This window comes from Neltuma alba, unplaced genomic scaffold, assembly GCF_004799145.2.
Source record: "Neltuma alba isolate B1F8T4 unplaced genomic scaffold, ASM479914v2 tig00003988_pilon, whole genome shotgun sequence".
Lineage (NCBI taxonomy): Eukaryota > Viridiplantae > Streptophyta > Magnoliopsida > Fabales > Fabaceae > Neltuma > Neltuma alba.
In genome coordinates, this window is record NW_021633509.1 from 896,651 (window position 1) to 922,211 (window position 25,561).

The 25,561-nt window shown below is 34.2% G+C and overlaps 1 protein-coding gene and 1 pseudogene across 1 annotated transcript; both read left to right on the plus strand.

Annotated features, from left to right (window-relative positions):
- Positions 1-7,290: 7,290 nt before the first annotated feature.
- LOC114743244 (protein ELC-like) lies at positions 7,291-8,891 on the plus strand. The gene has a single exon (XM_028931440.1). The coding sequence runs from the start codon at positions 7,481-7,483 to the stop codon at positions 8,717-8,719; it is 1,239 nt and encodes a 412-aa protein (XP_028787273.1). The 5' UTR covers positions 7,291-7,480; the 3' UTR covers positions 8,720-8,891.
- A 9,483-nt stretch (positions 8,892-18,374) lies between these two features.
- Positions 18,375-18,958, plus strand: LOC114743305 (putative invertase inhibitor; annotated as a pseudogene).
- Positions 18,959-25,561: the final 6,603 nt, after the last annotated feature.

Here is a 25,561-nt window from a genome sequence, read left to right on the forward strand (position 1 = left end):
TAGGCTTGGTTAGGGGATCTGCCAACATCTTATGAGTGGACAAGTATTGAACTGTCACTTGTTTCTTAGCGATCATATCCCTTACAAAGTGATATTTTATGTCTATATGCTTAGTACATTGTGGTACTTAGGGTCCTTTGCATAGGCTATTGCTGCTTGACTATCGCAGTGAATCAGAGTTGGTCCCTCACTCCCACCATGGATTCCCAATCGTACTAAGAATCTTTTGAGCCACATAGCTTCTTGGACAGCTGTAGAACAAGCTACATATTCTGCTTCCATGGATGAAAGAGACACACACGTTTGTTTCTTGCTGCTCCAGGAGATTGCTTCGTTATTCAGTAGGAAAGCATAGCCTGACGTCAGTGTCGCTCGTTCAAGTCTCCTGCCCAATCAGCATCGAATAACCCTCCGCACGAAGGCCATTTCCTTGATAGCATAGCTCATAGTCCATGGTTCCTTTTAGATATCTCATAATCCTCTTTACAGCTTCCTAGTGTTTGACTCCTGGATTGGATTGGAATCGACTCACAAGTCCGACTGCGAAGCATATGTCTGGCCTAGTACACAACATGGCATACATTAGGCTGCCAATGGCACTTGAGTATGGGACTCTCTTCATACGTTCTATATCGCATTGTTTTGTAGGGCGCATTTCCTCGCTTAGGTTATGTCCCTTAACCACAGGGGTATCCATAGGCTTGCAGTCTCTCATATTAAAACGCTCAAGAATCTTTGCTATGTATGCCTTTTGTGACAATGACAGCAATTTTCTAGAACGATCTCTTTTTATCTTAACGCCTAAGATATATTCTGCTTCGCCCATGTCTTTCATCTCGAAGTTCAAGGATAACCACTCTTTGATCATCTTTATTAGTTTCAGATTGGTACCAGCTAGTAGTATGTTGTCGACATAGAGGGATAGAATGACAAAGTTGTCTCCAAACCGCTTGATATAAACGCAGTGATCTTCCTCAATCATTTCAAAGTCATAGGAGCTTATAGCTTTGTGGAACCTTAAGTACCACTGCCTAGATGATTGTTTGAGTCCATAAATGGATCTCAAGAGTTTACAAACCTTTTGTTCGTTCCCTTTCTATATGAAGCCCTCAGGCTGTTCCATATAGATTTCTTCATCTAGTTCTCCATTCAAGAAGGCGGTTTTTACATCCATCTGATGTAACTCTAAGTCTAAACTTGCTACTAAAGCCAATATCAGTCGTATCGAGTTGAAACGTACAACAGGTGAGAATGTGTCTGCGTAATCCACTCCTTCCCGTTGTGTATACCCTTTGGCAACTAACCTTGCTTTGGGTTTATCAATTGATCCATCAGCCTTACGTTTGTACTTGAGAACCCACTTGCTCCCAATTGCCTTTCGGCCAGGTGGTAGATCAACTAATTCCCATACTTGGTTGGATTCCATGGAATCCATTTCCTCTTGTAAGGCTTTCTGCCATTTTTCCTTAGCAGGTCCCGTTAGTGCTTCTTTAACACTTACAGGGTCTTCTTCATTGTTTTCTGGACTAACGATGAAGGTTGCTCCTTCAATTGAGAAGCGTCTCCTAGGAGTTTTGTCTCTGTTACTTCTCCTAAGTGGGGTTGTTGTAGGACTTTCTTCTTGTGACTGGGTTAAACCTTGTTGTGAAAATGGTTCAACCCTCCCACTCGGATCAGTAGACTGAGGAACACTTTGTTATACCTCATTGCCATCATCCTCATAAAGACGGCTTGTTCGATCAATACTCCCTCTGCTAGAATATTCGGTTTCTATGAATGTTGCGTCCCTTGACTCTATCTCAGTCACTGAGTTGTCATCATTTTCACCAATGAAGACATACCCCTTAGAGTTCTCAGAGTATCTTATGAAGATACACTTTTTCCCCTCGGTTCTAGCTTGTCATACTTATGGGAAGAATCACGAATGTAGGCCGCTGACCCCCATGGTCTTAGGATGCTTAGATCCGGTTTGCGGTTTGTCCATGATTCATAAGGGGTTGTGGTGACTGATTTAGAAGGCACTCGGTTAAGTAAATGTGGCAGTTAAAAGAGCATCTCCCCAATATGAGGTTGGAAGCTCAGCTTGTGCCATCATTGATCTAACCATATCGAGGAGAGTTATATTTCTCCTTTCAGCAACTCTGTTTTGTTGAGGAGTGCCAGGGATTGTTAGTTGCCTAACAATACCCCTTTCTTCACAGAGCTCCTTGAACTGATCAGAAAGGTATTCTCGACCTCGGTCAGTTCTTAAGGCTTTGATTCTTGAACCTAGCTGATTTTCCACTAGATTGAGATATTTTCTAAAGCACTCTAATGCCTCAGATTTGTGGGAAATCAGGTAAGTATAGCCATATCGGGAAGAATCATCATGAAGGTAATAAAATACCATGCTCCGTGACATGCCCTAACACTCATTGGTTCGCAAATATCAAAGTGTACCAATTCAAGAGGATGGTTAGCCCTGGTTGCCTTTCCGAAAGGCTTCCTTGTGCTCTTGCCAGCAAGGCAATGTTCACACAGAGACATTTCCTTTTTGGACACGTTTCCTAGCAAACCCTCTTTTGCCAGTTTGGTCATGCGTTCTTGACCAATATGTCCTAATCTAGCGTGCCATATATCGTAATTGACATCGGAAGAAAGTGCATAGCAAGAACTAGAAAAATTATCATTGAAATTTTCTAAAACAAAGAAACCATCCGAAACATAACCAGAAACTGAAAAGTTGGTCCCATACGAAATGTCTACTGTGAAATCATGAAAAAAGACTTTGAAATGAAATTTAACTAAGGAAATAACAGACACAAGATTTCGTCAGATTTTCGGAGCATAAAGGACATTTTGCAGGACTAGGGTCCTTCCTCCATGCAGGGTCAGCTCACAAGTACCGATCCCTTTGACTTCTACTCTCGCGTTGTTCCCAACATAAAATCATCTGCTTCTTGCTGGTAACCGACGAAATTCTGTGAAGTTACCACGATCCTTGCTCATGTGGTCTGTGGCCCCTAAGTCTATAACCCAAACAGGATTAGTTTCAGCAATAAACGCAGTGCTAGAAACATAAGAGAAATGTATTGAATCTGAATCCAATACCTTTTTCTGCTCAGGGCAGTCCTTGGCATAATGTCCCTTTTGTTGGCAAGCATAGCATTTGATGGTTGCTATGTTCCACTTCTTTGCAGGTTTCTTGCCTTTCTTGAAGGAACTCTTTCCCTTCTTTACTTTAGGGCTGCCTTTCTTATTTTGAGAGCCTTTGCTTCTCTTGGACTGGTTTTGGGAGGTTGCCCCTCCCTTTCCTTCAGTTAAATATGCCTTACTGATAGGCTTCACAGTTTCCATCCGATCATCCTCTAGTTGGAGGTGGCGAGCTACATCAGCAAAGGTTTTTATACTCTCGTTATGAGTAATGGTGTGCTTCATGGTATCCCAACTTCCTGGGAGAGATCTCATGATAGCTTGAATTTGTTGCTCATCAGATAAGGCGCCTCCGACTTCCTTAAGCTCCTTGATTAAGTTCTGCATTGCCCTCAGGTGATGCCTTATGGGAGTGTTAGGACCCGGCTTGAAATTGTCAAGTTTGACAGTGAGTCTCCTAAGCCTTGCAGCAGAGGTACCGTCAAATTCGGATTTCAGTGCTGCCCACATGACAAAGGCTGAAGGGTGTGTTTCGAATTGCACCAAGACATCGTCAGTCATGGCACTCAGCATAGTAATTCTGGCGATAGTGTCCCTTCTTTTCCAAGCTGCGTAGCCGTCCTGGTCCCTTCACGATGCGTTCGCCTCAGGTTCTTGAAGAAAAGTAGTCAACACATCAGTGACTTCTTGTTCTTCGAGGACATATGATATCTTACGACACCACATGCTGTAATTGTCTCCGTTCAACTTGTCACCTCCTACGAGGTCAGCTATAATGGACTTGATTCCTCTTTGAGACATCGTGCTATCACATAGACAACAATGCAATTTAGTACGGTATGCAACATACACTTTATTCAAGTAGGTCACAGGTCGTCCGGGTAAGAATCTCACCATTTTCATGATCAGGAGACAACTAGGTTGGCCCCTATCCCATTACTCCTGGTTAGTCTCTTACCTTTCTTATCTCTGACTTTCCTTGAACATATCCCCAATTTGAGTTTTCCTCATGAAACTCCCACTCAAATAAAGCATTTTAAAATAAAAAGAAAACTTTATTTATTGAAGCATAAATGTTTACAAAAATTTGGATAATCCCAAAAATAAAGTCTCAAGAGTAAACATTAAATGAAAAGGAAAAATAAATGTGAACAAAAACTCATTCGTTCATGATATATTTTATCATGGGTTCTCTCAAACTCTCCTTAACATCTTTCCAGCATCTACAAAGACTTTGTTTAAAAAACCCTTCACTAAAAATGTGTCCTCTTCTTGCCAGTTCCTCTCTGTATTGGATTGCAATGTTTGAGAAAAAGAGTGTGTCTTGCTCATTGACAATTTGTTTAGCATAATAACTCAATTTTGAAAATAGACACTTTTGATGCTTGTATTCATCAGCATGCTTTTATGCTATTTGTTCTATTAAATTTATGTCCTTGGGTCTGCAGATTTCTTCCTCTTGTTGGTCAGGAACACATTTCCTTTTACCACTACTCTCCTCAGGTACATTAGAGTTTACTTGTGATTGAGGCGCTTTTCTTTTATTTGTACTTTCTTCAGCATAATAATTTGAAGATTTTGGAGCATCAGAAAGAGGAGAATAAGTTGGATATTTTCCAAAAGAGTGGTTAGAATTTGAGTTTGAGTTGGCCATTTCCTAAACCCAAAAAGAAGAAGTTAAGAAAAATATAAAAATAAACATTCAAAACATTTATTTGCTATTTTTCGAACCCAAAAAAAAAATCGACACATAATATATTAATTTATAGCTCATGATTTTAGAAATATTTCAGGTCAAACAGGGTTCAAAAATAGCCCCTCAGGCGCCCTCACACGCCCCAATAAACATTCCAATTTTTTTTTTAAATAACGGGTAGGTTCACCCACTCTCGGGATATGCTTAACTACTCTTTCTGGCAAACAAAAACTTGTACAAAATAGAGCGATGTGCTGAAACTAATTTAAATCCTGAGAAAGAGTAGTTAAGCATATGCTGTTATTTGTCTGCTAGAAAATATGATTATTGGACCTTTAAGAGTTAATCCTAGGCCGAACTGAGAAAATTCCTCAGCAACACAAATGATTTCCAATTGAATCTTTCTATGGATAAATGACATTGCTGTTTTGGGTGGTCCAATCACTAAGGGTTGTAAGTAGACAGTGGAATATGAGGTATGCATCTTGGGTCTGTTCATCTCCGATGCCAAAGAAATTCTTACAGTGGAGATCCAAACAGAAGAGAAATTATACATAGTTTGAGAAGAGGTTGATTTTCCTTTTTTGTGCTTAGCTAAGATGACGCTCCAGACCTCTTAGGTTTCGCTTGTATCTGTGATTTATAAGTTCTTGAGTATTTTTACGTAAATTGAGAAACAAAATTTTTCTCACAAACTTAACTCACATTCCATAAATAATGATTTAGAAGCTACTTTTATGTCACTTCAAATGAGCCTTTAAGGGATGCATATTTTTGGTAGTATGGCCTACAAATACAAACGAAGATTTTGGTACCACTCTAAAAGTACTTGAAAAAGTAATTAATTTCATATAAGTCGAGATAAACTGCTTTCATATATTTACTTTATACATCATAAAATCACTTTGAAAAAGTTAATTCAAATACCACCTTGATCATGGCGTGCTAAAATTTATAACTGCGTTTTTTCCTATATTTAAACTATGATCAGGAGATGTTTTGTGGGGGGGGACAGTCGGAGTCCAATAAATAATTTTTTACAGTTACACTGGGTTACTATAGTACAGCTCTATAATATTTTCCCATCCTTTTTATGCTCCATATGAATTTAAAACTATGTCCGGCAAAAAGAAAGAGAATTTGAAACAATGTTAAATTTGATTATTTGGTTTTTGTGTGAAATTTATTGATGAGCATGATGAGGGAAATACTTGGGTGGAATGCTCCTGCGGGAATAATTGCCACATGCGATTCTGTGATTGGTTCCAAAGTAATGGTTGTCCCATTCTCTATCTCTAGTGCGTTGACAGGCGTTAAGTGGGGTTACGTGTCATATGTTATTTTATATTTTGTTTAATAAAATAATTTGGCCGACCTAGAAATACGCGCTCTGTTAATTAATTTGTAAGTATTCAAATGAAGATCGGGAAATATTTAAAATATAAATATAAATATAATATATATTCATGAAACTATAAATATAAAATACATATTAATGAAAATATTTATTACATAAATGTGTTTATATTATAATTTTTTATGAATATATATATTGTCAAAAGGGTTGGAATTGGTTGATGAGTAGTAAATATCTCTTTATAAATACTTTTCTAACATTGAACCTTTGGTTTAATTAGTTATAAGACCGAATTTAACTATTTATGTTGTGTTAAAAAAATATTAGTTTATAAAAATTAATCATATTAAGTCTTGGAAGTTTAATCCATCCAACTCAGGTCTTCAAATTTTAGCCACTTAATCAACCAATCCTTGCACTCAGTCACTCATAGAATCATAGTTAACTCGGAAAGCATATAAACCCACAAATTAAATAGCTAAAACTTAAGAGATTAGGCTAAACTAAATTAAACTTCAAGAACTAAGCGTGATTAGAGAAAAATTATCCTTACAAGATTAAGGTGAATACCTACTTTTTAAATACTCTGTTATTCATGAAAGATCCGACTAGTTGTGATTTGATGAATTCACATTACATTTTAATACTGTTTATAACATTTTAGTAGATCTTACCATCATATCTTTAGAGACTAATATGTTATGACAAACTAAATTTTAAAAACTAAAATCATGGATTTGAAATTTGATTAATGAAAAACAAAATAGTCCCAAATTTCATAGACCAAAAATTATACTTCTTTAATCATTAATGTAAGAACCAGTTAATTAATTTGAGTAGATTAAGAATGACAGTTAAATTAGTTCATATGATATATATTTTTTCTTAAAACGCTTTACGCATATTTCTAATTTTCTGTTTTTTTCTCCTAATTGATTATTATTGAGAGAATATCAATAAAATTAATTTTAAAAAATTATAAAAATGAGTATAGTGTTAAAAAATATATATAAAAATCCGCGAGAGCGCGTAATAAAATATAATCTTGCGTACATTTGAGTCAATTATGAAATTTCCGTCCGAGTGAGCATGCTCACGCGTAAACCCAAACCTTGAAGGCTTGAAGGCTTCCCTTAACGCAGATCCCCAGCGTCTTCCTCTCCTTCTCCTTCTCCCGCTTCCTCAACACCACCGCATCAAATTTGCAAGCCAAACGCATCTTCTGTGTAGTTTTCTTCTCAATTTGATTTGATCGATTTCATTCAATCATCGATACGGCACCAAACCCTATTATCATGGTGCAACCGGCGGCGAATCCCCAATTCACCCAGCAGTTCTTGAGCTCCGTCCTGTCCCAACGTGGCCCATCGGCGCTTCCGTACACCGAAGATACCAAATGGCTCATCCGTCAGCACCTTGTTAATCTCACCACAAACTTCCCTTCTCTTGAACCTAAAACCGCTGCTTTTACTCACAATGATGGACGCTCCGTTAATCTCCTCCAAGCCGAAGGAACTATTCCGATGACCTTTCAAGGCGTCACATACAATATCCCAGTTATCATATGGCTTATGGAGTCCTATCCTCGACACCCACCTTGCGTGTATGTGAACCCGACCCGAGACATGATCATCAAGCGCCCTCATCCCCATGTCAACCCTTCTGGCCTTGTTTCTGTACCTTACTTGCAGAATTGGATATACCCAAGTTCCAATTTGGTTGATCTTGTAAAAAATTTGAGTGTTGTATTTAGTCGCGACCCGCCACTTTATTCCCAGCGTAGAGCACCGCCACCACCTGCGTCACCGAACCCTAATCCGAATTTCGGGGTTAATCCAAGTGGCGGTTCGTCTTCTGTTTCATCAAGTTTGGGGTCTACGGCTGGGTATGCTCACCCGTCAATTCCTCCGGGGACCTATCCGCCTTCTCCTTATGGCGGTGGTGGGGCAGCTGCTCGGGTTCAATCGCAGCCTCACACGGAGGATCCAACTGAGGTTTATAAACGGAATGCCATCAATAAGCTAGTGGGGTTGGTACATCATGATGTTTCTGGGTTAAGGAAGACGAGGGAGGCTGAAATGGAAGGGTTGTTCAATTTGCAGGGCGTGTTGAGGCAGAGAGAGGAGCAAATTAATAAGGGCTTGAAGGAAATGCAGGAGGAGAAGGAAGCTTTGGAGCAGCAATTACAGATTATTTTGATGAATACAGATGTTCTAGAGGGATGGTTGAGAGATAACCAAGGGAAAAAGTTGGGAAATTTAGAGAACATTGATGATGCTTTTGAGTGCGTGGATGTGCTTTCTAAGCAAATGCTTGAGTGCACAGCAGCTGATATGGCTATTGAAGATACTGTCTATTCTCTGGATAAGGCTGTTCAAACGGGTGCCATACCATTTGATCAATACCTAAGGAGTGTGAGGGTGCTTTCAAGAGAACAGTTCTTCCAACGTGCTACTGCCTCAAAAGTTAGAGCTGCTCAATTGCAGGCTCAGGTTGCCAATATGGCTGCCCGGAATCCCCATTATGGGAGGTAGCTGGGGCCACATGCTTCATGTCTGATGAAGGTATCTCAGTAGACCGGAATCCTTCGTTGTTGGGTTCAGTATCCAAATTGTTTGGTCACGTAAAGTCAGTTCTTCTTGCCAATATTGCATAAATTGGTAAGTACTTCGAGAACGTTGGATTTGAGGTCAAAATTTGTTAAGCAGGACATACGCAGGCCTCTTGTTCTTATGTAGACTTAAACACGTTTAACAATTTTGGTTTCAGGGGTTGTTAGCGATTGTTCTGAAGTAGACCTATTGTTTGTAGATTTGGCTTTCTTTGTATCTGTTAATTCAAAAAGGGATCGGTATATGATAATATATATAATTTTTGTTCTTTAGAAAATCAATTGTTGCTTCTGCTGGTTCTTTGACTACATCATAAAACTTATGCAATAAGTAAATGTCAAGGCTCTGCTTGCTTTGCTGGTGTAATTTTTCTCAGATTTTCTTTTGAGTTTTGTGTTGTTATTTTTTTTAAAAAAAAAAACTATGGTTTGTTAGGTTGTATGTAGATTTATTGATTCAATAAGCATTCACATTTACATACCTCTTATCATAAAGTCGGATTAGCAAGGGAGTATTGACTTTAGACAAATCTTGGGATCAATTGTTATAGATTTATAGTCTTGGACAAATCTATCCATAAGTTTTCCCCCTTTTTAAGTAGGAGTAAGAGTTTATTTAAGAGGCCTGTTATTTGAAATACGCTACTCATGGAAGATGATCGTAAGCAACAAAGTGCATTTGCTGAATTTTCAAAATCCAACTTTATACATGCTGCATTTTTTAAAGATTCTTTCAATATATTAAAAGAAATTTGATTGAATAGGAAAGAAATACATAGTGGGATAGATATTCTACTTGACAAAGGCCCCAGTGCAAAAAATGACTGAACTGAAGCACCTCATCAATAAATTAAAGTTTCACTTCCACTCCGTAGTCCAAAGGGGCTCCCTAAAAGGAGCCATGGCCAATTTGCTGTAGAGAATTTGTTTTATATCTTGTATTCTTGTTATAGAAATGTTCTTTGTCCTCTGTCTCTCTGCTTCTTTTACTTTTTAATAATATGATCTTTGCCCCCCCCCCCCCAAAGAAAAGAGAAGAAGCCATAATGACACTGGACAGAAGCTTTTCTAATGTACGCAATGTTGTATAGATGTGACTCAGAGTAGTATGTTTAATGAAGCGTAAACGGCAGTAGGTTGTCTAGTAAATTAAGTTTAAATATTATAATTCCTGGGTCTTGGATCCTGCATTATTTAATATTTATGATGATTGGAAGGTAAAGTAGTATGTAATAGCGATAGAATGGCTGGTGAGGAAGGAGACCTTCCTTACATTAATGTAGTTAAAAATGGTTGAGGTTTTGTAGCTGTTTAGACATGGTTCATGAAGAGTAAATTTTGCTTCTGTTAATTAAAAGAGCAGGTAAGGATAACAGGAATGTGTTAATGTTGAGTTTTTAACTTTTTGTTTTGTGGCCTTTACTTTTTAATGCAGTATAATGATGCTTGGTTACAATGTTTCCCTGGTAGAACTTTAGAGGTGTTGATGGCATTGAAATGTTGATAAATTGAGAAATTACAAATAAGGCAGAGGACCTTATTGCATTCTGTTGGTATGGGAAAGTAGTGTTTTGGTTTGATTGCATATTTGTTAGGGACTGGGTAGTATGGGATGCTTAAGTTTCACATCGAGTGATATGAGGTGCTTGGTGTGGTACTTGAGGAGATATTCTTTTCCACTGGCAACGCATTTTTAAGGGTTACTCATGCCTCCTTGGGTCGTATTACTTGGTAGAAGAGTTGGTTGTCCTTAGGACATTGAGGTGGCTACTTGCAGAGGGAGGGTTTTGACCACTGAGAAGGTCAAATGAAGTGACATAGACTTGAGCCACTACGACATTAACTCTTCATTACTGGTGCTAAGAGTAGTATGAAATGCTTTAATTCCACATCAGATGACTGTTGTGGTAGCTAAGGAAAGTTGATGCTTCCCCCTGGAGCCCTATTAATATTTTGTTTAATACCAAAAAGGAAAATCAGAGAGCCAGAGTGTTTTGAAATTGAATCAGTTTGGCTTGATTAATGGATGTACTATTGTCTAAAACATTTAACTGGTGAGGGAATTTTTTATGGCTAAATTCAAGTTTAAGAACATCTAAACTGGGAGAAAACGAAAAGGAAGAAATGAACTAAACTAACAACTCAGTTACATTTTTGCCAATTCCCATCTGAAAATAGGGAGGGAAATCCTGATCAAAGTACAGAATGGGAGCAGGTAGTGGTACTAGCAAACGAGAGGATCAGTCAATGATGCTGCCTCCTTGATGTGTGGAATAACACGGACATGACCAAGAGCTTGATAAGTCTGAACGCACCAGATCAATAAAAGCCTATGAGAAACTTAGAGAATATGACATAGGGAGAGCATGAAGGGCGCCGTAGGATATATGATGTGCTGACTTGAATGAAAAGACGGACCGGTTGAATAAGATGATCAGACAGTGGAATGGAGTTGGGATATGGAGGTTGTATTGATATAAAGATACATCTAAATTATTTTGATCAAAAAAGCCTATGAGAAACTTAGAGAATATGACATAGGGAGAGCATGAAGGCGCTGTAGGATATATGATGTGCTGACTTGAATGAAAAGACGGACCGGTTGAATAAGATGATCAGACAGTGGAATGGAGTTGGGATATGGAGGTTGTATTGATATAAAGATACATCTAAATTATTTTGATCATTCAACAACAGCAGAATTGACTAATTTGATTTTCTTGCATTTATTACAAGTTCGGCTCTGTTCTTAGCACCCAAAGATGCTTTATGAGGAGCCTTAAAATTAGTTTTTAGAAGATAGCCACCAATTTCGGTTTTACAGGGAGGTTTCAGTTATTTTCAAATCTTGAAATTATGCTGTTTCTTGCTTTGTTTTTCTTGTGTAACTGAGTGGTCTTTGATTCGTCATATTCTTGGGTATTAATAGAGGTTTTGAAAGAAAAAAAGCCCATGATTTATTGTGCAGCTAGGTTTTGATGAGCAGCATGTACTGCAGTACTAAAGTTTAAGTTATTGTACATCTTCAAAGTATATATTGGTTAGGAAATCAATGTTTAGAGCTTAAAGAACCTACTGAATACTGATAGTGGTCTTCCCCGCAGCTGCCAAATACTCCTCCGGTCCTTATTATAAGACCCAATTTGACTTTTTATTTGGTCCTAATTATAAGACCCAATCCATTTTCTCTCTTATATTTATGTATTTTTTTCCAAGATAATCCTTCTAATAATGATAGTTTTAGCCAATATACTTAATTAGCAAGGATATTTAGGAATAACAACACTTATTTATTATAAATAACCAACTTAACTTACTTCCTTAATCTCTTCAAATAAGTCAATTGGGTCTTATAATTAGGACCGGAGGAGTAGCATTATGAGGCTGATGTTTGAATAATGAACATCATCAAAACCTAGGATTCATGAACAAGGTGAAAAATGTTGAAACTCTGCCATGAGCAATCTAATCTTATATATCTTCACCCTTTTTCCCCCTTTAGTCTTTCATCTACCACAGACGGTTGGTTTTATGCCTTGATAATTCTGTTTCGCTGCGGCTTCTTATGTTACCATAAAGATTGAGGCAGAAGTTGACTGAATCTGTTTATGCACGTGTGTCAAGGGCCAAAGGTGCTTAATTTTCGTTAGACAACTGTTAATTCCTCATGGTGTGATAGAATTAAGTTTTTCTTTCAATTTTCTAAAATTTTAAATGATGAGCTTTTGAAATTTGCATTGAAAGACTAAAAATAAGTTAATTCATTCATTGATTTACATAGATTAGACATTTATTTTCCAGAATTTGTAACAAGTATAGAGAGTGATCTGAAAATAATCTTCCAAAAATTTAATATAGAATATCCGAGAAACAAAAGAATGCTTTAATTCTTTCTTACAGTTGATCTATTCTTTTGGTTCCGAAGTGTCATTCTCCCGTCCTGAAAAGCCGGATTTGGCTCCCCTCCTCCACCCGTCTCTTCGCATTCTCCATTTTGGCCTTATTGGCCACCTGAAGTGAGCAAATGAAAAGAAAAGAAAAATGAAAAAGAAAATGTGACCTACATAAAAGAAATAAAATAACTACTTTTTTTTTTTTTAATGATAGTAATATTCATTTGAAAGATATGGCTCTAATGCCATTTTCTTCTCATTTTTGACAGTTTTTGAAAAAGTATGTGTTATCCCCCGACATCAGATTTGGAGACGGGAAGTTGGGAGAGAACATTCTCTGTTTTGCCTCTAGCCTTTTTTTCCCCCCTCATATTTTTCGTTTTTGGTTAAGCACAGATATTCTCTTATTAGGATAATTATATTTGAAGTATTGTTGGATATTAAATGTGGGCATTCTCTCAGTGATGATCTAAACATTGTTTCACCACATTATAAGGAATTAACCCATTTTGTTAGACCTAATTTTTGGTGGTATCTTTTCATGTTATCCAAACCAGAAAATATTTTCCCCCTTTAATTTTTCATTACATGCACCTATATTTCTTTCCATCCGAACATACAGTTAGTGATTTTCCTTACAAACTGTGACTTCAGGAAATACAAATTGTAACTTTCTTTGTATCTCTAAGAAACTTTGGCTCCTTTCACTTTCTAAAAGATTGTCTAAACCTTGTCAAGGGAAAATAATCTGCAACTCTACCGAGCCTAACAATGAGCACTTGTGGGCGCTTAAGAGCCTATTTAGATACATCTTAGGAGTACCACTGGCCACTAGTCCGAGTAGTATGAGTGTGCGCGTGGGTGTGTGTTGCAGGTAAGGGTGGAAACAGGCAAGGCCAGGTTAGGCTTCACCCTTAACAGGCCTAGCCTGTGGTGAGGCCTGTTGGCCTGAGCCTGACCTGCGGCCAGTGAAAGGCTTTTTAATCGGCCTGAGCCTGGCCTGTAATCTGGCCTGGCCTGTGGCCTGTTAAGAGGCCTGTTTTTTTAATAAATTTTAAACACACATAAATCAATTCAAAATTATAATAATTCAACCTAATTTATCTAAAATACAAACAAAAAATATGAAATTATCAAATTAACATAATTTGTAAAACATGTCCCCTTAGGCCCAAAAAAAAAATCTAATATGAAAAATTATTAGAAAACATAATTTCATTCTGATATAAAAATATCACTTCATCCTATCTCTAGTATAAAAATTAGTTGATGACTAGATCTAGTTTAAAATATGAAACATCCTTAATCCCTTTTATATTTTAAATTTATCATTTATTCAGACTAATTTACTAACAAAATGATATTTGATCCTGTTGTTACACATGGTTGTTTTTTTTAAAAAAAATATTACATTTATTATAATTTATTTATTTATTTAAATTAATTAAGTAACTATTATAATAAGAATTAGATTGAGCACACATATACACGGTCTAAAACATAATAGGTCAATTCTCTCTCTCTCTCTCTATATATATATTCTATAAGCATGGATCAAATAAATGAATGATGCTTTTTGTTTTAATGCACTTATATTTTCTTTCTCTGATCAAATATGTGTCATTATACATACATCAATTGTTTTTATTATAGAGAATGGAAATGAAATGACGCATGCAATAGGCTTTAGATAACACGTTTATGTGGATGGAGTTTTCTCAATTAACCAATTAGAATAGCAAAGTCCCTCCTATCAATTTATAATTTTAACATAAAAAAAAAAAGATAACAGGCCCAGGCCGCTTGACAGGACTAACAGGTTTACTATCAGGCTGAGCCTGGCCTGATAAAGCAAACAGGCTTTTTTACAGGCCTAAGCCTGTCTAATATCTAAATAGGTCAGGCCAGGCCACAGGCCCCCGACAGGTCGCCTGGCCTATTTCCACCATTAGTTGCAAGTTTGAACCGGCCCTCTTGTAACTCGAAAGATACATCTCAGGAGTATTTTTTTTCAATTCACTTTTACACTTTAAGAAATAAAATATCTCTTACATATTTATATTTATTTTATTGAGCGCAAACTTAGTTTTTTTATTGCTAATCCAAACACCTTCCAAAATTGGACTTTTTGAGTCAAATGTTATAAACAATAATATTAATTGTCAAGATATTATATTATGAAAATTATTTATCAGGATACTGCATCTAACATTGTTCAAAGCAAATACGATTTAAAAATGCACAACTCTGTCTCCCTGTCTTGCCAACAACGAGTTCTGCACTTTATTTTTTTTTTAAATAATTTTTTTTACAGTAATAACCTGCCACCTACTCCCTTATGGCCTGGCTCGCCCTTTTTCTGCATCCCATCCCACTCTCCTCAAGCATTTTCCTTCCCCCCTCGCTTTTTCCCTCATCCTCCCGCGTACAAATATACACACAGAGCAAATTATTATAATATTAATTTATATATAATGTGATATATTTAAAAACTAAAATTAATAAATTAATTAATACCTATGATTCTAATATAAAACCCAGTTGATTAATTTAGTAAATTACTCTAAACTATTTATATTTATCATTTTAAACTAATTTATCATACTTACAAGATAATATATAATTTAATGATCCACATAATATTTTAGAAGCATTATGTAACATATGCTATAATTAAATAATTTAATAACTTTCTTAATCTTTTTAAATTAGTTAGTTGGACTTGGATCTTATATTAAATTAAGGACGAGAGGTAGTAACAATCTAAAATTTTAAAATTTCTCAAATTTATAATAATTTAATTTTCATGTTTTTCTTCAAACTAACTTACATTACTTACAAGTTGATATATAACCTAATGATTCATATAAGGATTTCAAAGGGATTATATAACATATTTTAATTATATAACTTGGTAAAACTTTTAATTTTTTTAAATTAGCCAACAAAACTTTATACTCCTCTGGTCCTTAATATAGGACTCAATTGTTGAGTTGGTTTTAGCCCTAAATATAAGACCCATTTCTCATATTTATCAATTTTTCTAAATTACCCTTATAAATCTCCTCAACCATAATCAAGATAGAAGAGGAAGATGAGGTATTAAGAAAGATGATTATAGTGTTTTAGGAAAAAAATGTCACATTTCTTATAATTAACTAACTTACCTAACTTTCTTAATCTGATCAAATTAGCTAAATGGGTCTTATATTAAAACCGAAAGAGTATTAAAAAATATGTGTGTATGACTGTATGTATACCCGGGAGACGAGGAAAAATGAGGGGGGAGGAAGGAAATGTTTGAGAAGGGTGGGATGGGGCGCATGAAAGGTGCAGGTCAAGCAATAGGGGCAGGTGGCGGGCTATTTCTACGCCATTTTTATTAAAAAAATTATTTGAGAAAAAGGTGCAGAGCTTGCTTTTGCCAAAGAAGAGTTCTATGTATTTTTAAAATGGCACTTGTCTTGAACGATTTTGAATATATTATCTTGATAAATAATTTTCATAATGTAGTATCTTGGTAATTAATATTACTATTTATAGTATTTGGCTCAAAAGCCCCAAAATTAAATCTACTCAATTCTCAAGAAAAATTATAAATTTAAATTGAAGATGGAGGGAGGCTATTACTACTTTGTTGTTCCTTCAGTATTCTTATACTTCTTTGCCTTTCTTAATTTTTAGTTGAAAACAGATTTACAAGCAAAGCAAGCTTGAAGGATGCATAGTGATCTAGACCAAACTTTTTTGTTCAATGTTATTATTGCCAATTGCAATGATGTTGCAAGTGAAGCCATCAAGTTATTTTAGATCAATAGCAAATACTGCTTTCAGTTTTTGATATGAAAACTAGCTGAATAATTTAAATAGATTAAAAAAATTATTTAAGTTAATTATTTATGATAGATATGTGTTGTTTTTTCTAAAATACTGTTGTTTAATTATGTGTTGTTAGTTAAAGCTATTTAATGAAACTGTTTAATATGTACAATTACTGTGAGGACCATATTGAAAAAAATAGATAAATATAAGAGATAAACTATATTAAATTTTATATAAGACTAAAATTAAATATCAAATTAACTCTTATATTAGAACGAATGTAGTATGTCATCACATCATACAGGAACAACATTTTTTTGTGGAGTCATAATAACAATTACAACGACTTTTATTGTGCAATGTCACGTGGTGGACCTTTCAGGATATAAATTCCAAACTTCTGGTTATTCAACCAATGATCTTTTCCATTTCATCTATAGTTTTAGATTTCTATTATTTGTTTCAGAACTTTTGTTGTTTTGAAAATCTGAGGCTCGACACTTCCCCCTTTTTTTTTCCAGTTATACTCATTTATAATCACTTCTTGCCATCATCCTTCTTTCCTATTTATTTCAATTTTTTCTCTTCTTAAATGAGTAGTATATTTTAGTCCATGTATATAATATTCTAGATGAATGAAATATTCCTTAATCTATGTGCTAAAAAAGGATAGATATAAAATGAAGGAGAACAGTATTGGCTTAGAAGTAAAAACAGGCCAAATCAGGAATTTTTGATAATCAATGTAGTAGATTCTATTTACATTCGCAGCATCTCAAACATTAATTAATCATTTTAAAAATTAGTAAAAATTGATAAAAGTGTTTTTAAACAAGTATATTATATTTATAAATTTTATATAGTAATTTTGTATACAAAAGTATATATATGTAGAGGGAAAATTGTTGAAAAATGAAAAATCCGCTATTGAAATTTGGTAGGACCTTGAATGGCTGCAACTCTTTCCAGCGGCATTGCAATGCAACATATTTTTAGCCATGTGTAAATGTCTTATGTTTTATATCTGAAATAGGATATGCATAACTTATTTTCAATGGTATAATTTTCTTCATCTATGTGAATGTATCTTTACTTATATACGTGAAAGAGTCTTCAAAATAAAAAATATGTTCAAACTATATATTGAAAATTATTATATACAATTGAAGATAGGTTGTATATATTTTCGTTCAAGAGCCTAAGCCCTTGAACAAATTTCAATGGGAGAATTTTCGGCATTTTTTTCTCAATATATATCATATATAACTTAGGAAGTTCCATAAATTTTTTCTCAAATATATGACCGATTCAATTTCAAAGGAATTATTGTTATTGGTAGTTGCTAATACAGCAAATTAGTTAAACATCACGAGCACATTACAAATCAATGCAATAATGTGAAGATGGCTTAGTTGCATTGGAATACATATTTGCTTAAATGAGTACTAAAGCACAAATTTTTTTCTTCAACAAAAAAAAATTATAACTCGTCTAAAAGGCAAGTCATATATATGGGTATACCTCGCCCGATCATCTATATGTTTTTGCATATACTATAAAATACTAAAAAAATAATATACTATTCATAAGTTATGTACAAAAATAGATCTCACAAATCACAATATAAATATAATTTAATTTAATAAATCAAACCATAATTGAACCAATGTGAATGAGATCTAGCTATAGGTCATGCTTAAACCACAATTTTCCCCAAACATTATGTGTCTTCTCCTCCAAATTTCAAGAAAGAAGAATCCAGATGCTTTATTCCATTAAATTTATATACGTGTATTTTCTTGACTATATATATGAACCTCGTAAGAAAGTGTAAGAAAATATGATACACCGAAAACAAAACAAATGGGCTTCTTTTCCTTCTTCTATCCCTTCTCTCTCACATTAATCCTCTTTCTTTATTCTTCCCAGTTCATTTCTTGCAAACAAATAATATATAAACATGTCGATCTCATAGCTCAAACCTGCAAGAATCTCTCAAGAACTGATCCAAATGTAAGCTACAGATTCTGCAGAAATTCTCTTCAAGCAGATCCTCATAGCCGCTGTGTTCCAAATCTTCGTGATCTTGGCTTCATCTCTCTCAGACTTCTCAGGCACAACGTTACAGAAACTAGGGGTCATATCAAGAACCTCTTGAAGACGACGAAGAAGAAGAAGATTGACCCATTTATCAGAGAAGGCTTAGATGATTGCCTTGAGGTTTATTCAGATGCCATCCCTACCCTCGGAGACGCCATTAAAGATTACAAGGCCAAGCTGTATGCAGATTGTAATGTTAAAGTAAGTTCAGTCCTTGATGCCTCCACCACTTGCGAAGATGGATTCAAGGAAAAGGACAGTGTCGTTTCGCCATTAACGAAGAGAAATAGCAATGCCTTCGGTTGTCTGCTATAGCACTATTTATTATCAATCTGCTTAATAAATAAACATTTAGTTTCCAAGTGTGTTTCTGGGTTTTCTCTCGGTTTGTTTGGATTTTCTGGTTATTGGGTTAATAATAGATTTCTTATTTATCATATAATCAGATGATTTCATATTATTTTCGTGTCTGTGTGTGTCTATATGTGGGTGTGGTGTAATATAAGCTTGATTGTGATTTCGAGATTTATGTAAACTGGATTTATTAATTAAATTTTTCTTTGTTTCTAGTTTGTTTTAGTTTTTTTTACTTTTTTTCATAAAACGAAAAAAACATTTATCTATATAACAAAAATTTAATATATAATTTATAATACAAAAATATTTTTTTGAAAAATATACGATTTATCTATATATAAAATCTTTTAGAATTTATCTATATATATAACCTATCGACAAAAAATATTTTTTATTTCTTTTTTAAAAAATTATATATATAGACAAATATATTACAGTACCCACAAATATATACTGTTAATTTGAGAATGAATGTGCATTTTTTTAAAAATAAATTTCAGATTCATGGCATTATCTCAAAACTCTATTCAATTAAAGTGATTTTGGGATATATCCTCTGATCCTAAAAAATATAAAACAATTTTTGTACTATAATTTACATTATAAAATGGATCTTTCATTAGACTTTTAGAAGTAAGAAGAATATGGATTATTATTCTGTTTTTTTTTTTCTCACTTTTGATTCTCTAATAACGGTATATCATCTTTCAATATTTTACCAAAAATAAAAATTATTTTCCATAAACAAATTGGCAGTAGATTTAAAAGTTTTCACCAACGTGTTTTTATTGTTTTATGTTTTTATTTTGACAATTCAGTTTTTGAAAAATGATTTTATTTGAACCATTAAATATATCTACATAATATTTATTTGTTTTACAAAAAAAAAAAATGAAAATAAAGAAAAAATGTTTGATTAAATTTAGCTGAAATAATTAAAAAGGAAAATTACGAGGTCCCAAGAAAAAAAAATATTGTAAAAAAGAGTCCTAATAACAATTTCAGCGACGGTCTATAATGACAAGTTACATAATAGAAAATGATAACTTCTAGGACTTATTTTGTAATTTTTTTTTTCTTAAGATCTCATTGTAATTCTCCTTCTCCCTAATTAAAACCAAAATCAGGCCTACATTTACCTTAAGCTTTAACCTTTCTTGTTAGCTACATAGGGGTATTATAGACTTTTGACAACATTCAAAGATCTCTAATTAAACCTCTTGGCCTAATTAGAGATTTGTTAAAAGTATAGATCAAAATTAGAATTTTGGTATTTCAGTTGGATTTAATTGAAATTCTCCAATTAATTTTGCGGCTGAAATTAATTTCAAAATACACACACTCTCGTGAATCAAAATTGTATCTCTTTCCAATTCTATCCAGCCAAGCTCATGAGTTCTCTCATTATCATTAAGGCCAATTAAAAGGATCATTACTGTGGGAGCGAGTAGTTATAAAATCAATGGAATTTATTACCCATCTTAGACTTCGAGGACAATGCAGTTCCACTCAGGGACCATCAAAAACCTAATTAATATACAGCCACGTGGGCAAACCTCCAGTAAGCTTAACAGCCGTTAGGTAATTAAACAGACCTAACAAAAGTTAATTCTAACCACTGTTAGGCCGAGTGCGTAACTATAACTCTATAAGGCCCATAATCATAAACCAAATTTTTTTAAGCCGAAGAACAACCTGGCTTCACTTTAACCTTTCTTCTCAACTACTCTCTCTTATTACAAACACAAATTAGATCTAGTAGAAAAAATTAGTCTCTCACAGTATGATAAATTAAGATTCAAATCTCCGCTGATGTGTCCATATTTAATATCTGATAACACCTGTAATAGAATTGTCTTTAATAAGAAGATATTTATGCTTTAAAAAAAAAACTACTCCTTCCGATTCATAGTATAAGACGTTGGCCATATAAGAAAATTGTGATTCAAAATATAAAACGTTATCAAGATAATTAATGTGATTTTTTCATTTACACCCTGTTAAGTATAGGAGAGAGATGAAAAATAATAAAAATGGAACTTATCATTTTTAGAGGTGAAACAGGAAAATTTTATCATTTTAGAACACTTAACGATCAGACTTCTATTTTGTTAGTATGTAAAAAAAAAAAAAATTAACCAACTTCATGTACTCCTCCGGTCCTAATTATAAGACCTAATTGACTTATTTGAGAAGATTAAGGAAGTAAGTTAAGTTGGTTATTTATAATAAATAAGTGTTGTCATTCCTAAAATATCCTTGCTAATTAAGTATATTGGTTAAAACTATCATTATTAGAAGGATTATCTTGGAAAAAAATGCATAAATATAAGAGACAAAATGGATTGGGTCTTATAATTAGGACCAAATAAAAAGTCAAATTGGGTCTTATAATAAGGACCGGAGGAGTATTATGAACCAAAGGGAGTACTAGCAATCTCCCCCTCCACCCCCCTTCTACCTCTCCCTCATCTTGTTCATAAAAGAATTTTTTTTAATTAGGGAATGATCTACTCATATTCACATCCTTTGGTCCAAAATACTACCTATGATCCTTAATATAGAAGCCAGTTGACTAATTTGAGTATATTAAGAAAGTTAGTTAAATTAGTTATTTGTAATAAATAGATGTTATCTTTTCTAAAATACTTTTATTAATCATGTGTATTAGTTAAAATCATCATTTGATAAAACATTTAACATATGCAACTATTATAAAGACTATCTTGAAAAAAGTGAATAAATAGAAAATACTAAGTGGATTGAGATCTTATATTTAGAATCAAATTAAATATTTAACTAACTCTTATATTAAGAACCGAAAATAGTATAAGATATTATTAATCAATTCACATAAACCAAAGAATATTAAGAATCGAAAGTAATATATAAATACTCTACATAATTTTGTTATTTGTATCTTATACTTGTGCTCAGTTGCTCAGTTGTTTTTTTCTCCTATATTTAAGATCAAAATTAAAAGTCAAACTAACTTTTATAACTGCTAGCTTCGACTTAGCAAGAAATTAGACAATGGTTCATAATATTGAATTGAACCATACAATTTGTGCAAGCGGAGATGTCATAAATAATAATGGAAGGTGTAGGTGAAGTGATCTAAGGCAACGGTACTTCATCTACTTCCCCGCCAATGCCACAACACAAATTGCATAGTTGAAGATGCTCACTACCTTCCAAATCCAATGTTCTGAATGGATCCTCAAAAGCAGGCGGCACTTTGTTTTTTTGGGAGAATTATAATGAGGTTCCAAAAAAAATTACAAAATAAGTTCCAGATGTTGTCATTCTCCACTTTAGAATATATCATTACATACTATTTATGTTGTTATTGAATTTTTTAATAATTATTTCTCTTATGTGGGACTTGATTACAATTCTCCTTAGTTTTTTCGGTTCACAATATAAGCCTAATAAAAATTTAAAAAATTGTAAAACTGTTCCAATGTATCCTTGTCAAAAAAGTCAACACTATATTTATTATAATGAATTAATTATTTATAAAAATTAATTATACAAATGGGAAAAATAAAAATAAAAATAAAATATTAAATATACTAAATATTATTAGGCTTACATTTTTAAATCAAATTAAATAAAAAAATGAGTTTTATTAAAAAAGTGACTGTTATTACAAAACAAACATTGGTCCAATTAGTTCAGGAGTTAACTCACTATTGATAAGGTTATTAGAAGTCCCTAATACTTAACTCATCTAAATTTTTTTCTAACAAAATATGATAAGAAATATTTGGCAACAATAAATGGTAGTAAGAGAGAGAATAGCAAAAAAGAAAGGAGTGTGGTTTTTGGTTTACCTAAAAAGTAATTTTAAGAGTATGGTTTGACTCATATTTAGTTGACACAGGAGCTTTTTAATAAGTACAATGCTCGTAATCACAAAATGTACTGTTTTCACTCATAAGATAAATTTTTTTTCATATATTTATTTATATACTGAAAAATCATTTTTAAAATTATAGTTATCCTTTTTGTCTCTCCCTCTCTTGGGTGAAACCCGTTTGTCTGATCTTTAGATGACTTGGTTCGTTGGGTACATGGATTTAGTGACAGTGCATTCTTTTAGAAAAAGAATACATTCACCCTGAAAAGCTCGCGCCATCAGCCACCAAAAGCCTGCGGCCGCGTATGCCGAAGCACGAGGGCGAACGACGGACGGAGAGGGCGACAGGCACCGGATTTACCAGTGCAGGCGAGGTGAGTTGGTTTTTCGTTCTCTTCCACTGTGGTGTCTTTTACTTCTTCCTCTGCTTCTTTGTTGATTTCCGTTGTCGCAAATGGTTTCTACCCATATGTTTTATCTTTCCCTCTGAGCGCGCACTTCTTCTCTCTCTCTCTGTTTTCTTTTTTTGCCCTTTTGTTCTTTATGCATGAAAATTTGAGGGAATGTATCAGTGAAAGGAAAATAGTCAAATGAGTGCTTGTAAAAGGGAATGGACGTGATTTGACGGCCATTGATAGATCTTCTGTTTTGTAAAATCACCAAAGCATGCTCATTTATAGAACTCTGTCTCCTTTTGCAATTGTTAAATTTTAGAGTCTTGCTTCAGATAAAAATAAAGTTAGAGACTTGTGAGGTGGAGCGCGTGCAGGACGGAGCACATGGACGCTGTATTTTAGTCTAAGAGGGTAACTCTGTGTGTGTCTAGGGCTCCCCCCGCCTTAGATAGCTAATAAGAGTATCCTAATGTAATTACTGTGTATAGTGAAAGAAAGTGACACCTTTGGAGACCATTAACATAATAAATTTGTCTGATGAAGACGTAAATTTTATTGATCAGTGTAAGTTATATCCTACCATTGCTCTGTATCGTTGTGTTGAATGGTTGCTGCCTCCATGTTTTTATTCAGTTATTTAAACATATATGGGTTGTTAACAGGAGCAGACAATATGGACCAAGATAATGGGGAAGAGGAGATTTTACATCTAATGCTCGGGTTGCTAATGGTTTTACTTGCTGTTCGAACAGTATTTGTGAATATGATGTGTGCTGTAACTATTTTAAGTATTGACCCTGTGGTTGAACAAGATGTTGAGGTGGATCCAAATGAGGATCAGTCATCTGTTTCTTCAACTGAAGTGCAGTCCATATCTAGGAAGAGGCACAGAACAAGTCGTGATGCTTAGAATTGTTGTATGAAACAGTGAAGGAATCTTCTAAAACTTTGATCAAAGCCTCAAGAATATGTGCAAATCATTTGCTGAGGCTTGTCGGGATTCTCTTATGGAAAGTTGAAGAAGAACTGTACACTGAACTGCTGAAAGTTGAAGGGTTGTCATTTGATGAGATCAACGAAGTACATGTTAGAATTGCTGGATCCGAAACCTAATGATTGCATCCCATCCGTCCCAGATGAACACAAGGCTGATTGGTTCGCACTCTCGTCAACTTGCTGGTATAACTATTTTACTTGGGATATTTAAAGGGGCTCTTTTGTGGGGATATGTTTCATAGGGTCTGAACCTGATGGTTGCATGTTGTATTTTTGGTTAAATGTACTCCACATTTGATTTTTTGTGTAGGCATCACAAGTGCCGCATTTATATGATGTATATGCCTTTACAGACACACAGCTTTTTTTGGGATTAAAGGACATTAGCAAAGTTATATTTAAAGGTTTGCTTGTACTGTATCTACACACGTTGTATTTGCTTCAATGATTCTCTGAGTATGTGAGTATTGTTGTGGTTGCAATAAATGTATTGTTATAAGGATGGCCTTAAAAAATAGCAGCTTCAAGTAGTAACAAATTCTGTATAGCCTGAAAACAAAATTCTGAAGTTCGAATGATAGTTGTTTGGCAATTCTGAATTTTGTCTTAGTTGGAATAAGAATTTTAGTCACCTGCAGGCTCAGATTAAAATGCACGAGGAAAGATAAGCAATTAAGCAATATCTGGATTATAATTCATCGAAAAGTTAAGACTTCTGTCCAAGGTTTTTTATTGAGAAAACCATTTTTGAGGTACCTATATTTTTTTTTTCAATTTTAATTGTTGATTCCTATATGTTTTTTCCCCTTAAATCTTTAATTTTACTCTATCAACGAGACTAAAAATGCTAATAGAACAAAGTTATAAGAGTAAATGTCGCTAAAAAAAGTAAAATTAAATGATTTAATTTAGAGAGAAAAAAACACGTAGATACCAAATTAAAAATTTAGAAAAAATATAGGAAATTTTAATATGGTTTTTCTTTTTTTATTCCCTTCTATTTGGGGCACCCGATGTTCTTCAGATAGAATGGATAAAGTTGTTGTCATTGACGCTTTTTGGCCTCGAAAGGTACTGTATTTCAAACGCGAAACCTATAGACGTAGTACAAGACCCAGTGTCTAAGTCCAAGGCCTTATCCTGATAAAGCAATGGCCCAAAGAGCCCAATAAATGAATAGCGTTTATATTATATGGGCCTTCCTATCCAAAAATATTCACATTAGCTTTTGCATGAGAACCAGAACCCGAACCAGAACCCAAGAATGAAAATACGCACTATAAATAAATGCACCTTAAAGTTCAATCATAGTAGGCACGAATGCCCACTTTAACTTTTTT